The sequence below is a fragment of the Panthera pardus genome, unplaced genomic scaffold (genome assembly GCF_024362965.1).
Source record: "Panthera pardus isolate Hobbes unplaced genomic scaffold, ASM2436296v1 HiC_scaffold_6, whole genome shotgun sequence".
Lineage (NCBI taxonomy): Eukaryota > Metazoa > Chordata > Mammalia > Carnivora > Felidae > Panthera > Panthera pardus.
The window spans coordinates 63449574-63462976 of record NW_026526991.1 but is presented as its reverse complement, the minus strand read 5'-3'; the positions used below and the strand labels follow the sequence as shown (position 1 = coordinate 63462976).

At 40.7% G+C, this 13403-nt stretch overlaps 1 protein-coding gene across 9 annotated transcripts in view; it reads left to right on the top strand.

The window, feature by feature from the left end:
- SCN8A (sodium voltage-gated channel alpha subunit 8) overlaps positions 1 to 13403 on the top strand; it is a 177792-nt gene that overhangs the window by 80855 nt on the left and 83534 nt on the right. For 6 of the 9 annotated variants that reach the window (XM_053895971.1, XM_053895974.1, XM_053895969.1 and 3 more), the window contains exons 3-6: positions 835 to 954; positions 2855 to 2943; positions 3607 to 3735; positions 5554 to 5645. In XM_053895971.1, the coding sequence (XP_053751946.1) occupies positions 835 to 954; positions 2855 to 2943; positions 3607 to 3735; positions 5554 to 5645 (430 nt within the window). Of the gene's footprint in view, positions 1 to 834; positions 955 to 2854; positions 2944 to 3606; positions 3736 to 5304; positions 5397 to 5553; positions 5646 to 13403 lie in introns of all 9 variants that reach the window. The other 3 variants (XM_053895976.1, XM_053895973.1, XM_053895970.1) reach the window with 1 other exon arrangement.

Sequence of the window (13403 nt, the reverse complement as noted above, 5' to 3'; positions counted from 1 at the left end):
TGCTGACAGCTCAGAACCTGGAGGCTGCTTCAGATTCTGTGTCTCCCTTTCTCTCTGCCCCTCCCCTGCTCGTGCTGTCTCTGTCTCCCAAAAAATGAATAAACGTTAAAAAATAAAAACAAAAAAGGCAGATAGAGCAGACTTGGTAGGTATATATTGGTGGAATGAAGAACTCTTCTCACTTCAATTCTTTGCTTACATCTTTTTTCTCAGTAGGCATACCCTGACCATGTCCTTTAAAACTGTCACCTCTGTGTTCCCTCGTCTCCTGACCCCAGCACTCCCCTTCCTTCATCTTCCTCCTTCTTCCATAGCAGTTGCGCTTGTATATAATTTACTTGTTCATTGTGTTTATTTGTAGTCTGTCTTCCCCATTGGAATATAAGCTCCCCACACCATGGTAGCCTTGTTCCCTGCTGTTTCCCAAGCCCCTAGATCGTTGCCTGGAACGTAGTAGGGACTTAGGAAACATTCGTTGAGTAAATAAATCCTATATTAATGAACTTCAGCACCTTGTCCAGAGCTGGCCGAGATACAGCCCCAGTACAGTTCAAATGGCTTATTTCTGAAAGAAGGAAAGAAGTTTACAGAAATGTATGAAACTGCTAAGACAGTGCCCACTGTGTATTATGTATATAATCTGGGGCAGGGCAGGGGAGGGAGGTGAAGGTAAGAGAGACGTGGAGCTTTAAGGTTTCTTGCCTTAGAAACCAAATTGGGAAGTCAAAAGTATAAGTATATTTGAGTTTATTTATTTCTTGCCTAGAAAAAATGTTGTTCCATGTGGTGGTTAATTCCCATGCTTTAATAATTTCTCTTTTTCTTTCTCCACAGACCTTTGTAGTATTAAACAGAGGGAAAACTCTCTTCAGATTCAGTGCCACGCCTGCCTTGTACATTTTAAGTCCTTTTAACCTGATAAGAAGAATAGCTATTAAAATTTTGATACATTCATATCCTTTTCACAAATGTGGAGTGCGGAAGTTGCATGCTCACTGCTACACGTTTCTGAACTTTGACAGTCGAATTGTATATTAAGTATTTTATCAATAGTGTACTTGACTATCCCACCAGTCAGAAGTGTGAGTGAACTTCTTCCGGATCCTGAGCTGAGCTTCAGCAAATTCTTTTTTCCTAGGATGATATCATGGGAGTCTGGAATTTCGTTGGTATCGTGAAGAGAGACAAATTAAGATGATAACGTGTAACTTTTTAAAGCGCTCAGGCTTCAGTAATTTTATCCTGAGCATATGATTCAGTTCTTTAACGTAAGTCCGATATTAGAATTTTTTGGAAGGCTGCTTCGTTGAGCGCAAATAGTTGAATGAATGCTTTAGAGATCTGCCTTGTATATTTCTGATTTCTTGAGCAGTGGGTATGGAAAGTGTCTGAGATAGTCTCAGATTAAATGGCCTCCTCGGTACAGAGGTTTGGATCTAGATTGTAAGACTGATATGCATCTTTCTGGTATTTTTACTGCCCTTAAATAGAAAATGCCAATTTACTCATGTGGCCTGCCTTTTTTTTTATCTTATTAATATAGGAGAGCATATGACAGATAAAAAATTATGTGATGGGTTTAGCTACTTTGCATAACTTTAAAATTTTATGGTTGGTGTTGAATCTGTCAGTGCTTAGTCCTGTGCTCCCAAGGATAGTGTATCCTCCAGGTAAGATGAGGAAGCAGCAGTTGCAACTTGGGCAAATTGGTTTCCTAATAAGCTTTTGCCACATTTTATTAACTCTAAGAATTTAGTAGCTTGATTCTGAAATCAGTGGTTTGCAAGTAACATAGTTCTGAAATCTAAAGGTTTATAAGGAATAAATAATTCACAATGGACTTCTTCCCTTTTTGCTGGTTCAGAAGACAATGTCTTCTGTTATGATTCCCGGAAGAAAAACCCAGCGGTAAGAAGTATTTTTTTGTTTTTGAAACTCCATTAGTAGAATGAAGATGGTGAATGCCATTAGCAAGAGAGAGTGAGTTAGCAATAAATGAGATATGACTTCTCTGCTGGGTAAAGTGACAGTTTGAGTTTGAATAACTCCCATGCTGACCTAAAGGAGTTTATTTTTTTCTCAGTAGACAAGAACAGAAAGGGCTGAGAAAAATCTTGGGTGGACTGAAAAGACATCAAAGTGGTTTGTTATCCATAAGCATTACTGGGCGCTTTCAAAATGATCAGATGAATTTACCCCATTATCTAATTTTTAGGGGTACAGTGGTACAGATGTCCTTGAAATCCTTCCCCAACAGGCCATAACTGGTTTCCCAAAGTGTGCAAATGCCACACATAGTGGCTGTAGCATTGCCCTCCAAGGACAACTCAGCCCTTTGGAGAACTAGGGAGAAAAGTGAACTGTTATGTTCTAAACCCGAGCTAACGTAACATTGTATATATTGACTATACTTCAATTAAAATTAAAAGTAAACCATTAATTGCATGTAGATTTTCAAGTAAGTAGTTACATAAGGTAAATTAATAAATGAGTGCTGAATAATACAGGTTCGATTCAATTTACTTTGTCACCTGATGACTTTGGCATCCAGTAGACTGGTAGCTTTCAGGTTACTGTGTATAAAGGTATTTGGAGGCTTATTCCATAGCTGAGGCTAAAGTGGCAAGAGGGGGGAATGTTTTATCCAAAAGGGGTAGAGCAGTGACAGGCTTTTTGAAAGTGGCCTTCCTGCTGTGTCCACCCACAGTTCTCTGGTCAGGTGTAGATACATATGGTGGCATTCTCCTTTCAGGTTACCGATTTAATTCTCATGATACCCAGTGTGAAACGTGTTTGCTTTCTGAGGAAGAAAACAGGCCAGATTTTGTACATTCTCCCTTGACTCTTTTCTACAGTATTTAGCATGATCATTATGTGCACTATTTTGACCAACTGTGTATTCATGACTTTTAGTAACCCTCCTGAATGGTCGAAGAATGTGGAGTAAGTAGCTCATTTATTAATTTGTCTGCCTGCTTGTTTCAAGGATTTCTACTCACCGAATCTTGCTTTGCACAGTTTAAACGTCAAGGGAAAAAAATTGTTGTTGCTGTTTTTTCTTTTTCTCCCCCCACTCTTTACTTCACAGAGAGGGGGGAGGCTTCATGTGGAATTTAGGAACTACCCTTAGAGGCAAACTCTAGAAAGAGAAAGAAAAGAAAGTGTGCTCTGGAAGTTACTGCCCTTCACCTCCACCCCCTGCTGTGCTGGCCAGAGCCTTTGACCTGCTCCCCCAGTGCCATCTTGTGCCCTCAGTTAGTCCCTCGTGGCACTGCCTTCTTCTCCAACATGAGGTCTCCTTTTTTTTTTTTTTTTTTGACTTGTCTAAAGTTAAAAATAGCTCTGGGGCCTCCTCACCTGGTTCAAAATTATCACCTACTAGATGGTACCCACAGCATTCCAAAATTCTTGGTTTTGTGTTTCGGTAAGTTTCCTTCAAAGCACCCCTTCCCCTTCCTGCCATTCTTTCTGCTGCACTGGCTGTGCCCGTTCTGTTTTGTCTCTGTCAGTCGAAGCTGCATTTCAGGCACCGTAGTTACCTTAAAAGATTCATTCAAAGTTTCTGTCTGTTCAGAACTTACCTCAAGCTATCCGTTTCTTTGACAGGTACACATTCACAGGGATTTATACATTTGAATCACTAGTGAAAATCATTGCAAGAGGTTTCTGCATAGATGGCTTTACCTTTTTACGGGATCCGTGGAACTGGTTAGATTTCAGCGTCATCATGATGGCGTAAGTTGTCTGCTTACTTTATTGACTGACATTAAGGGTGTGATTATGTCTATGTGGTTGTATGCGTGGTTGTGTTGGTTAAGGGCACGTTTGTGGCCAGCTACAAGCAGAGTTAATGGGTAACCATGCAAGGCCACACAGGCTTATGCCTGAGATTCTTGTGAGGGCTGGGCAGTCTAGGCAGTGACAGCATGTCTATATGGAAGAAGGTAAGCCAAGGCTTTACAGCTAGGAAAGGAAGTAGGAAGTGATTTTTCCATTGACGTGCTCTCGTATTTTCTTCCCCCTTATAACACTGACCAAGGTTTGCACGCTGATCACTATGGGACTTTAGTGAAGACTTGAAATGTTTTTGGTGTAAACCTTAATTAAGCTGAAAATCCATGTCCTGGGTATGTTATATCGCATGTAATTTCGTGAGGCTGACCCAGATGTTGGAGACTTCAGAGCACATTTTAGAGTTAAAACATGAGCCAAGGTATCCAAACTGGTCACTTCCTAAGGAAGTACTGACCAGAACTTCAAACTATTGCGAGATAATAGTATAATTCCCCATTAGTATGCTAGCTGCTCTTGGTAACTTGTTCATTGTTGTTTTAACAGTGAACATGTATCTCTTTGGGAAACTTAGCTGATGATAGAAGAGTTATAACAGACTTTATTATTTTTATCTTCAGGTTGGGAAAGCACTCTCTGGTAGAGTAGGGTATAATAACGGTGTTGTATAGGCTGTGTGTGTGTATGCAAATGTGTGAAAGGTTGAGTGTGTTTGTATATATACGGCCTGAGCATCAGAAAGATGTATTTCACCTGGAAAATGTGAATGAATGAATGAATGGTATGCATTGAATATTTGAAACTGGAACTTTGACTTTCTGTTATTTTAAGGCAACTTCTAGCTTTCCAACATTATGAGTACACCTTGGTGTTCATTTAAAATTTAAGTGTCTTTTGCTAGGCACAGAGCTGGTGACAAAACGGGCACTTAACACACTCTTTGCTTTGATCCCATGATCCTGAGCCCTGCTTTTGTATGTCACAGGCTATAACTTCATCTGTAGGCATGACTGCAAAGATAATGCGTACAACTCTTGGATAAGTCATATATATAGACAGGCACTTTTGCCGTTGTCATCGAGGGAATTATTTGAATGTAAATTTGTTTTTATGGGGATTCTGCTGCAGAAATTTGTCTCCTCTTTCTAAGAAATTGTTCGCAAAGCTTGGGGACATAAGCCTTTGATACCTCCTGGCCTTCCTTTTTGCTAAACATAATGAGTGGACTGAGAGTAGTCATTCTGATTGGGATCTACACAGCCCGATGCTGATTAAGAGAGTAAGCCCCCCGGAACCTCCCGGTTGTATCGGTTCTTTCAAATATTCTTTTGAATTCTCCTTGCCAATTGGAAAAAAAAATGTGTTCTTTAAGTGTTTATATTTTGAAATTTTCTTTTTCAACAACAACAAAAAATGAAATCATAGCTTGTGTGTAAGACCCTTTCTTCCCCCCCATTGTCAAACCCTCGCCCAGTGGTACCATTACAAGTTAACTTTGGTTTGATTCTGCAGGTATATAACAGAGTTTGTAAACCTAGGCAATGTTTCAGCTCTACGCACTTTCAGGGTACTGAGGGCTTTGAAAACTATTTCGGTAATCCCAGGTAAGATGGCCCGGGGTTGGTGTTAGGTGTGGGGTTAGGGCCCTGACGTGACGTATTGTACTTTTTGTTTTGTTGTGGTTTTGTTTTTTTCCTTTGGTGTTTTGTGTTCGTGTCTGTGTTTGTCATTTGTGTCTGTGTGTGACCTCCCTTACTACAGATATGTGACAGAGTTTGTGGACCTGGGCAATGTCTCAGCGCTGAGAACATTCAGGGTTCTGCGAGCTTTGAAAACTATCTCTGTAATTCCAGGTGAGAAAATTTACACACAAGACTGACTGCCTCATCTCCTCTTTCCCCTCCATTCATTTGTCCACCACATTCTAAAGCTGGCGTCAGCACAATTGGTATGGCCTTGCACTCCGCATGTTTCTCCTGGGAGACGTTCTCTGGGATGGCCCTTTGGTCGTAAGGCAGTTTCAGTGATGACGCTTTGCCAGGCATGCAGCCCCCATTCCATGCTTTGAAAAAGCACGTGCTTCGACATCATTTGGATCTTACAATATGTGAAAAAATTGTCACAGAGCTAGCTGTCTCTTTGAACATAAATCATGTGCTTCCTGGCCTCATGGAATTACAGTAATTTAACATTCACTGTCATCCCATTGCTTGTGATTTCTAGGCTTCCTGTCGCATGGTTTGCTGATGGGATGTTCTTCAATGAACTATACTTTTACTGTTACTGTGTTAATGGAATTATTTAACCCCAGAAGAGACTTACCCGTTGACTAGTCCAGTATTATAGCCAAATTAAAGAGCCTTGGAGTTAGGGAACTGAACTTTAATAATCACGGTCTATCACATTCTGTCGCTGTCTGTTTCACTGGAGTAAGAACCAGTGAATATATATATATATTCAGAGACCATTTTCAAGCACAGATCCCCATGAATGCTTGTGCAGATGCTGTTAAAAACAATCCAAGGTAAGATAAGATACATACATCTGAATGTATGGGCAAACAAAAAGGACAGAAACTTGAGAAGAAAAAAAAGGAATCAGTGGGTGGTTGAGAGGTAGTTAATCGACAGTCTTTTTATAATTTTTGCCTTTTTCTTTTTGGTGCTGTTTGCGCTGGCCCAGTGGTTCTTAACCTTTGGAAGGGTTTGGATCCTTTTGAGAATCAGGGGAAAGTTTGCAGGCCCCTCTGAAACCCATCTGTGGACCCCAAGCTAAGGTCCTTAATTTAATCTAAATCCTTACTACCGAGTAGCACTTAACTGTTTTTTCTAAAGACTGGTTTTGACTGGAAGGAAAGATATTTTAGTTAGTCTTGCAAGCCTGAGATATACTGGCAGTAACACGGCAGAAATCAAGACTGTATGGTTGCTGGTTGGACTTTGGTTGTGTCCAGGGGTTTTCAGGGAAGATTCCCAAGAGACCAAGCTTTTTTGTGCAGCTTTGTAGGAACAGGGACGTGAAGAACAGAGGCGCCCCGTTCCTGGTGTCCTGTGGCTCTTCTTGTGGCTGACTCAGAAATATTCCTCTTTTCCCCTTTTCAACTTTATCTAAATATCAGACACAGAGAGAGGGAAGCACAAAGGTAGAATCCTGGAGAAGGCTGACTTGGAATGTGGCTTTCTGAGAACCTCAAGGAAGGTAAACCTCAGTTTCCCCATTTACAAACTTGGGCCATGAAGTGGGCCAGTAAATTCGGGCCCTACTAAAAATGAATACCTTTGTATTTAGCAATGGGAGCTTTCTCCTTATCAACTAGAGGCTGGGTGTCCATTAGAGTATATTCTTCGTGGCAAAAAACTACAACCCCGACTTAATCAAGGTTTGGTTCCTAGCCTGCGACAGAAAGCGCAGTTCATTCTGTGGGCAGCCTCATGAAGCTCATTGATGGTGGTTTAACCCTTAGGCAGGCCTTGTCTTATTTTTTAAGGCATCTGGAGCACCACATCTTTACTTTCATTTTTCCTTTGCTCTCTTTCGTCTCTGGCCTCTTTTAAATATGATCCCATGTTTTCTGCTCACTTCCCCCAACGTACTCTGCAAGGCATCTGTCTCTTTATGTTCTTGTGATCTCAAAACTTCTCTTCCAGAATTAAATTGGAAAGCTGCATTCTGTTCACTAACTAGGGCAGCAGATGCTATCTCTGGTCTAGCTCTTAGCTTCTGTCTCTGCTGTATGGGTAGCTTCTGACCACAGCATTTCTGCAAGATAACTCTTGACTGGTCTCACATTATTTATCCTCACTATTAATCAGTCTATCTATAAAATATATTTATAAGCACATTTCTATAGTGTTTATAAGTACTGGTAGGGCTCCATAAATGATTTTGTGTAACAATTATTATTTAAAGAAGAAACCTAAACTCAAAGAAAGGGCTTGTGTCAGCGTTTAGACCTCAGCTTGATGATTTGAAATAGATTCCCAATTCCTGTTTCTAGAAGCACCCCCACTCGAGCTGGCTTTGTGAAGTTAACTGGGATGGAGAAGAACTTTAAGGGATAATAAAGCCAGTAATAGGTCTCTGTCAGTGAGTGGTATAACTGATCCTTGAATTAAAGTGTGACTTTTTATCCCCAATCCTTTCGTTCCCTATACTACTTATCGAGGGCTATTGTCCTGTTCCTACGTGCCTGTTACCCAGGTCTCCTTTCAAGGTGGGAATACCATTGTATGAGTTAGTAGACCTGACACCATTTCTTGACTGGAAATCTCAGTCATTTTTTACTCTATTGTAGAGCCAGGCCTCAGTTCCCTCTTTGTGAAAGCCATCGTCCTGCACACCAAGTCTTCTCCGGGATCACTTCAGTGGGACTGCTGATATTTTTGCCTTTTCCTGTTCCCAGTTTGACTGTAGGCTTTTGCTGAAGCTGCCAGAAACAGCAGCAAGAGCAACCACAGAACTGACGTGGGGTCTGCAAGATCCCCCAAAGCCCCTGGCTCCCTTCATGAGAGTCTTCCTGGAGAACTCACCCACTCACCTGGGCTGCCACTGCCTTCCCCCTTAGCACCTTTGGTGGATATTCTGACTGCGTCAGAGCAGCCAGGACTCCCAGGAGATGGGACAGTGCACTGCCTCAGTTAGCTCCAGCCTTTTGGATAAGAGGTGCTTTGATTTAGAGCCTTTTCGTGGCTTAGAAAACACCAAACCCACATTCTCACCCTTTTTATTTGCTGACTCAAGATCTAGACAGGCATCACACATGGTTTGCCTTTTGCTTCAGAGAGCTTGGCTTCAAGAACAGGGCTTGCAAACTGCATGCTGGAATGGTCAGTTACAGGAAGAGACCCTTCCTTTCTACATTTCCTTTGGTCTGGAATTTGCCACATTCAACTTGACATTGAAGTATACTATGTCGAAATTTATGTCTTAAAACTTTGTCTTTGCTCTATATTCATTTGGGGCCCAGGTGGAAAAACGAGCTTCTGAGTGACTTTGTCAGAAGTTTCATCTTCTCCATTCTTTGACCGTGTGCCACAGGACTGACCTGCCCAAAGACAGGGTGGACATCTCAAAGCAGGCGTCTGAGGTTTTTCCTACAGACTAGCATTTAATGGTGTAAATAGAATGGGTTAGGATGGCCTTATTTACCAGTTGCTTCTCATTTCTAGCATCATTTCAGTGACTCCTGAAAAGCACTACGTCTCTATTTGCCCACACTGGTTTAATATCATTTTGCTTTCTTTAGAGTTGTAATTTCTTGATTACTTTTCTCTTTGATTTTTCATTTCTGTGCTTTCATTTCTGTTACTTTCTCTCCTTACCTGTGGTATCAGAGAAGAAGTAGGAAAAATGATGGGCCCTTTTTCCTCCCACCCCAGTATTCACAAAGAAACCATTTTCTTTAAATGTATGCATTATGAATATGGCAATTTCTGCTGCACAGTGAAGGGGGAAAGTGTTTTCAGACTATATTTAGCCTCATTGTTTCCTTTACAGTATTCGAGTTATTAATCCAGTTGCTTTTATGTTTCTCCTTTTCCCACATTGCTTCTCAGAAAAAATAGCCAAAGTTTAACATAGTGGCCCTAAGTGGGGCAACACTGAAGTCTCATACGATCCCACCGATCCACCTTTGGGAGCTAGTTTAAGTTTTGTTGAGACCTTGTGATATAAATCTGGTGTTGAGTAAATAAATCTACTGCCTCTAAATCTCTCCCAATTTATTCCTGATCTACAGAACCTTCAATAATATCATTGTAAGACTTGGACCTGTGGCAAGAAAACTGACCTGGCACAGATTTACCCTAGGACTTGTCTGGACCAAGCCAGACTTCAGGAATTGGGGAAACTTACTTCCCCGTGGAGTGAGAACTCCTCGTTACCGCTCTAGAGACCCGTGCCGGTGTGAATTTTGTAGAATTAGCTTGCGTTGCTTCAAACCAGATAGATTTTTCAACCTGAGCCACAAACCAGGAAATAGAAATTTACTTTATTTACAATCTGGCATCACCATGGTGGAAGATTTTGATCCCAGCATGCATGGCTGATTTCTCTGGACTTAGCACATAAGCAGGCTTTGTTCACTTGTTCAGGAGATGGCTGGATGTCATGAAAGGTGACAGGAGGTTCAGCGGTGCCTTTGGACATAGAGGCTTCATCTTCTCCTCAAAATTCTTTAAATGGCCCAAATTCCTCTCTGATAGCTGACATTTCTGTACATTGGGTCCAGCTGTCTTTTCCTGATTTACAGTAAATGTATTAACTGCTTCTGCTCAAACACATCCCAGTGCTAGTTAATGTTAGCCTTTTCCAAGAGTTCTCGCTGTCCAATTTGCCCCCATGTGGCTTCTGTTGTGCACTCTGTTGTGTAGGAGTTGTTTGAAGGAGCATTCTGCTCTGTTTTGGATAATCAATTTTCAGTCGGTATCTTGCTTGTTCTGGTATGTGGTGTTGTGAGCCAGTAGAAGCAGCAAAGCAACTTCTCCTCACAGCCAGCACAGTGGCATTTTCCATTCTTACGTGCATCAGGTTAGAAATTCCACCAGCAGCTTCTTACTTCAGTGACCTGCATTGGTGATAGCAGGACGCACTTTTGCCTGACTGCATTTACTAGAGCATATCAGTCACTGCTGGCAAGACTGTAGAGCTTGAGTTCAAGAAATGCATTCTGCGAAAGACTATCAGGTACATGAAAAGACGCTCAATATCACTAATCATTAGGGAAATGCAAGTTAGAACCATAATGAGATATCACCTCACACAGATTAGAATGGCCATCGTCAAAGAGACAAGAGTTAGCAAACACTGGGCATGGATATGGAAAAAAGGGAACCCTTGCACATTGTTGGGATTAGTAAAGTGGTGCAGCCACTATGGGAAACGGTATGAAGTATCCTCAAAACTTAAAAATAGAACTACCATATGATCCAGCATTTCCATTTCTGGGAATACATCCAAAAGAAACGAAAACACTAACTCAAAAAAGATATCTGCACCCCATGCTCATAGCAGCATTATTTACAATAGCCAAGACATGGAAACAGCCAAAGTGTCCATGGATGGATCAATAGATAATGTTGTGAGATACACACACACACACACACACACACACACACACACACACACACACGCATACACACACGCATACATATATACATACACACACACACAATGGAATATTATTCAGGTATAAAAAATGAGGAAACCGTACCATTTGTGACAACATGGATGGACCTTGAAGTATTATGCTCAGTAAGATAAGTTGGACAGAGAAATGTATGATCTCACTTATGTGTGGAATCTAAAAACAAACTCATAGAAAAAGAGATCAGATTTGTGGGTACCAGAGGCAGAGTGTGGGAGGAGGAGGAATTGGAGGAAGGTGGCCAAAAGGTACAGACTTCCAGTTATAAGAGAGAGGTAAGTACTAGGGATGGAATGTGTAACATGATGAGTATAGCTAACACTGCTGTGTGATATATAGGAAAGTTGTTAACAGAGTAACTGCTAAGAGTTCTCACCACAAGGAAAAATTTTTTTCCTTTTTTTCTCCCGCCCCCCCTTTTTATTGTACCTATATGAGAAGATGGATGTGAGCTGAGCCTACTATGGTAATCATTTCACATCATGATGTACGCCTTAAATTTCTACAGTGATATATGTCAATTATTTCTCAATAAAATTGGAAAAAGAAAAAGAAATGCATTGACAGCATCCTCTCCCTAACTTGGCACTGATTTCTGCAAATATGGTCATTCATAGTCATCAACCCTAATGGAAGGAAGAAGAGTCTTGGCTGAGGCCAGATGATCCAGTGACCATTTACATTTAATATTGCTGTGTAATTGTGTGTCTGCCTCGGGATGCTAACATCACACTAAATCACCTTTCTTCCTGTGGGACCTGGATGAGAATCTTGGAGAGTAAACTTTTTAGATGGCCATCGGTAGTGTTATTTAGTGATTATCGTTGCTTAATTAAGATTTGTTTCTCTGATCCCCTGAATACCTGAATGCCATTTCCAACTTGAGTTTCTACTTGAAACTTCTTGAAAGCTGAAAGAACTCTTACCAAGGAGTTGATCTAAACCTCAGACTTCAAAACAAAACACTTGAATTTTTTTTTTTTTTTTTTTTTTTTTTTTTGCTTTCTTGACTCATGTTTACAGACTTCTTCAGCAATGACATCTGGTTTATGGAGAAAAGATTTGAAACCAGCTGAGTGAGAGCATGTAGGTCTATTCCCAGGAAAGTGATGAGTTCCACGTACGGTTGGTGTATTAGTTGAACATCTTTGGTTGCAAGTGAAAGGATATATGAGGACTTCAGGGAACCTAAGGGTTGGAATGCTTTTGGGCTTCTGGAAGCCCGTGAAATCAGAATGCAGTCAGAAAGTTCCAGATACCAGGAAGTACTTTGTCTTAATGTCTTTTTCTCTCCGTGTGCCCATTTCCTTTTTCTATCTCTTAGCTTACTAACTGCCTTTACTTCTCGGGCATACCCTAACATAATGACAGAATAAGGCTACCACTTAGTTCCCAAATTTATGTTATCATTCCTTCTACTCGAAAAGGCTACTGGACTGTCTCTTGTCCCATTCTAAATTCCAGGAGGAGCGGTGCCTGGGTGGCTCAGTCGGTTAAGCATCCAACTTTGGCTCAGGTCATAATCTCACAGTTCGTGAGTTCGAGCCCCGGATCAGGCTCTCTGCTGTCAGCTCTGAGCCTGCTTGGGATACTCTGTCTCTCTCTCTCTCTCTCTCTCTCTGCCCTTCCCCACCCCCTCAAAAATAAACTTAAAACTGATTGAAATTAAAAATAAATGAATGAATAAATAGAGAAATCCATCAATCCTGGAGGAAACGATTGGGATTTAGATCAGATGTCCACCCTGACATCTATAAACTACTAACAGAAGGTCACTTCCTACATACAAGGTTGCTGAGAGCCCAGGTTTAGAAACAGGGGATTGTTTGAGCCTCGTGGCCTGGAATTTCCTATTATATAGGCCTGGAACTGTCCAGAGAGTCCCAGCCCAGGAAGATCAGATTAGACTCATGCTAAATTGTATGATTTTTAAATTTTTATTTTATTTTATTTTATTCATTCATTCACTCATTCATTCATTCACTCATTCATCAAGAGTTCCCAGCCCAGGAAAATCAAATTAGACTCATGCTAAAATTTTATGGGTTTTTAAATTTTATTTAATTTTATGTATGTATTTACATCACAAATGCATTGGTTTGACTATTTTTGTAGTATTTACTCATGTCACTCATATGAATGACAGCTTACAGCTCTTTTCTCAATTCATTTAAAATGGAAATAGAAATGACTTTGAACAATCATCCCATGTTCACATAAGTGTTTGTCTGAACCATTCAGGGGAGATATTCTGAATGATATTAAGCTCTTCTTAAAGAAGTCCAGGAACAGAAACTACAACCATTCTTCAGGGACTTATTCAACTGTTTTGTTTTTTTTAAATCATGCTTTGACTTTGAAAACAGAGCTTTATAATTTTAGGAACCTAGAATTGAATTATTGACCCAGTATAGACCCACCTCAACCGAGCCAAATGCAGTGAAGGACTTTTCTATTCCTCAGCAAC